This window comes from Nematolebias whitei, chromosome 14 (genome assembly GCF_014905685.2).
Source record: "Nematolebias whitei isolate Nwh7 chromosome 14, NemWhi1, whole genome shotgun sequence".
Lineage (NCBI taxonomy): Eukaryota > Metazoa > Chordata > Actinopteri > Cyprinodontiformes > Rivulidae > Nematolebias > Nematolebias whitei.
The window spans coordinates 7,122,082-7,125,654 of NC_056511.1; the positions used below are offsets into that span (position 1 = coordinate 7,122,082).

General features: G+C 40.0%; 1 protein-coding gene across 1 annotated transcript in view; it reads left to right on the forward strand.

Moving 5' to 3' along the window:
* The window catches only part of elmod1 (ELMO/CED-12 domain containing 1), a 15,385-nt gene extending 12,418 nt beyond the window's left edge, over nt 1–2,967 (forward strand). Inside the window, exons 9-10 of the mRNA XM_037688242.1 lie at nt 808–941; nt 2,470–2,967. Of these exons, the coding sequence (XP_037544170.1) occupies nt 808–941; nt 2,470–2,645 (310 nt within the window). The 3' untranslated portion in view covers nt 2,646–2,967. The remainder of the gene's footprint in view (nt 1–807; nt 942–2,469) is intronic.
* Nucleotides 2,968–3,573: the final 606 nt, after the last annotated feature.

The following is a 3,573-nucleotide window of genomic DNA, read 5'->3' on the forward strand; positions in this document are numbered from 1 at the left end:
CATCCATCCATCCATCCATCCATCCATCCATCCATCCATCCATTATCTTTACCTACTTCTGCCTTTTCGGGTCACTGGTGCCATGTCCAGTCAACACTGTGCGAGAGGCGTAGGACACCCTGGACATGTCTCCAGTCCATCACAGAGACAAACAAGACAAACAACTATTGACTCTCTCACTCACACCTAGGGACAATTTAGAGTTACCAATCATCCTAACATGCATGTTTTTGGGCTGTGGGAGGAAAACGAAGTACCCGGAGAAAACCCACACATGCACGGAGAGAACATGCAAACTCCACCCAGAAAGGCCCCCGGCTCTGTCATTGTTGTTATTTTTTATTAATAAATTTAGTTTAATTTATATCCATATTTTTATTACAAAGTTGTATTTCATGTAGTGTATTTTTTTAATGAAACTTGCAGACTGTTTGGGTTTCCTCAAAATTTGTCAAGATCAGATTTAACCTTTGTGCAACGTATTATAATTTAGGAATCGTTTATGAAATTATGTCATTTATGTAATATTTGTGTAATTATGTAAACAGATTGGTCGATATTGTTTGACAGCACAAACTGTTGCTTTAGTTGGCTTGAAATTAACTTTCATCTACAGAGTGCATACATTATTTTGGTGTTTTTTCCACCATGCTTTTACGGAAGCCTGCGCAGGACAAACCTAACCGTCGGTTGTTTTTCTGCATCTTGTTTGTTATAAATCACTGAAATCCTCCAAACTGAAAACACAGACTGAATGTTAACGGCTTGTGGAAATGCCAGCTCTGACTTGTCACCGCCTCCCTCCAGCTACTCTTTTGCCATCGTGGGCATCAACATCACAGACCTGGCCTACTCCCTGCTGGTGAGCGGCGCTCTCAAGACTCACCTGTACAACGTGGCCCCCGAGACGCCCAACCTGCTGCACTTCCAGCAGACCTTCTGTGAGTAGATTTAAAAAGAACAATTATATTACACATGGGGAGGAAATTACTGCAAACTCTGACGTGTTTGTCTTCTGTTGTTTTGCCTCATTTGTGTTTTTCATTATGAAACACTGACCAGCAAGAAACATCTTAAATGAAAACAAACAGAAATGCAGAGCCCTGTCGCTCGACTTTAACAAGTCGATTGTAAAAAAGACAGTTTTCTAAAAACCTGATCCAAACCTGCCTGTCTTCATATTTAAAGTGTACTCCAGATGAAATCTTAAACGTGGAAGTGGCTGACGTGCACAGCCAAGAAAAGTTTTTTAGAGGGGTGTGTTAGAGCTGAAGCACAGCAGAGAGGAAGGAGAAGGAATCTAAAAGCACAGTTCAACAAACTTTATATTCTGAGGGAGTAAAGTGTTTGTTTGTGGAGGTTGAGTAAGGTTTACAGTTTTAGCAGAAATAAATTTAAACTTCCACCTCACTGTCTGTTATTTGAGTATTTCAAGTTGAAACTTGTAGGATTGAAAACTAAGTTTTGTAAAGTTGGAGCTGGGCAGATACGAATAAACTTTATCAGACGTTTTGTTTTGTCTAATCTGCTACGACGGCCATTTAATGGACTTGATGATAAATTAAATGGTTAGAAATAAACAATTACCGTATTTTCTGCCATACACGTTGCACCGCCGTATAAGTCACATCAGTCCAAATATGTCAAATAAAGTGGAAAAATCCATGAATAAGTTTAAGTCGCATCTATTACGCATCACCACTGACAACCCGAAAATGTGGGCCGGTGTTGGGCCAAAAATCGATTGGCTGCCAAATGGGGGCTGCAGGAGCGTGCACGGGAGGACTTTAACAAGATTAACACTTGAAAACAATTATCTGTTTGCTCGAAATTATAGTAAAGGTGTGTCTCAGTCTAACTTTTCCTTAATAAATGCACTTTAACGGTCAAATCAGCTGCATTTTCAAAAATAGATTTTCGGAAGCAGGAGCGCGCAGAGGGATGACTCGCTGTGCATTTCTTCGAAATTTAACAAGATAACCACCTAAAAACAATTATTTGTTTGCTCGACTTTATAGTAAAGGTGTGTCTCAGTTTAACTTTTACTTAATAAATGCACTACAATGATCAAATTAGCTGCACTTTGCCAGGGAGGTGCAGCAAAATGATGCTGGTTTGACAGTTGCTGCAGGCGAGCTGGACGAAGGTGGCAGGCTATGGCAAGCCGATTGTGTCATTAATAGCCACTTTTACCTATTACATGACACAATGGCATGCCACAGTTCTCGAGTGCCATCTAGCAGCTGAAAATGGTAGTGTTCAATATTTTCAGTCAGAATGAATGAAAACGGTCATATCCCTTCCAACAATTGGTTTATAAATGTGGGAAAAATCCATAATAAGTTGATTTGGTGTATAAATCGCAGGGCACGTAAATTATGCAAAAAACTGTGACTTATAGGCCGAAAAATACAGTATATGAAAACATCTGTCTCTGCAGTAAGAATGCAACCTTTTTTTTTGCGGCAGGTTACCTGATGCAGGAATTCCACCGCTTCTGGATCGAGGAGGATCCGAGCGACATCATGGAGTTCAACAGGGTCCGCTCCAAGTTCCACAAGAGGATCCTGAGGCAGCTGAAGAACCCGGACACGGCCTTGTGTCCCCACTTCTCTGCCTCCGACCTCCATCTGGTCAACCTCTAAACTCCACACCGTCACTGTGTCCCTCACATCCTCACAGAGATATCGAACGGGTGTTCGGACAAAAATACGAAATAATAATAATTTAAAAAAGTTCCAATCACGGCTCAAACTGCTGCACATACCGGAGGAGACTTTCCAGCCAACATCATGTCGCGTCACTGCCAACAAACCACTAAACACATTAAACCTGCACCAAATCTCGTCTTAGGCCATGTCTACACTAGACCGGTTAATTTTTTCAATTTGTATTTTTTTTTCTCCATTTGAAAAATTTTAAGAAATTTGCTCCAGAGAAGAGCTGGAAACTAAACTACGCAAGGTCAGATCGTGGCAACAACGTTAACTGAATAGTTAAAACACTCAACCTGAACTCAACTCGAGACTCTCCCAAAACAAATGTACTGTAGTTCTTTTTATATTGTTTTAAAAAACTAACCATTTCAGGACAACAGAAGTTTACTGGCAACAAAATCAGAACAAAATGTACTGGCAAAACTGGTTTAAAAAAATCCATCATTTTGTGACAAAGTGTTGCTTAAAAGTTTACGGACAGTAAACCGGGGTGCCAAGTCATCGTTTCCCCCCAAAATCTCTGCCAAGTACATCAGTAATTTTCTAACACTTTAATTTTCTACAGTTTTTGCAACTTTTTTCCCACTAAAATGCAGTTTGCATGTGGATGAGAACTGCAAATGCAACAAAAAGAAAACATTTTTTCAAAATTGCTGGATTAATGTGGACAGGGCCTTCATCCTAACCCAAGTGTTTACCCTAAAAGATAATTATTTACATAAAAACATGCATTTATGTCATGATTTTGTCCCCTGGTTTAACATTTTCTCCTCTCGTGTTATCCTGGTTTTGATTTATTTGTGAGCTTCCGAGAACACAACTTGGAAACCTGATAATCCAGAGGACAAAGTCAAGG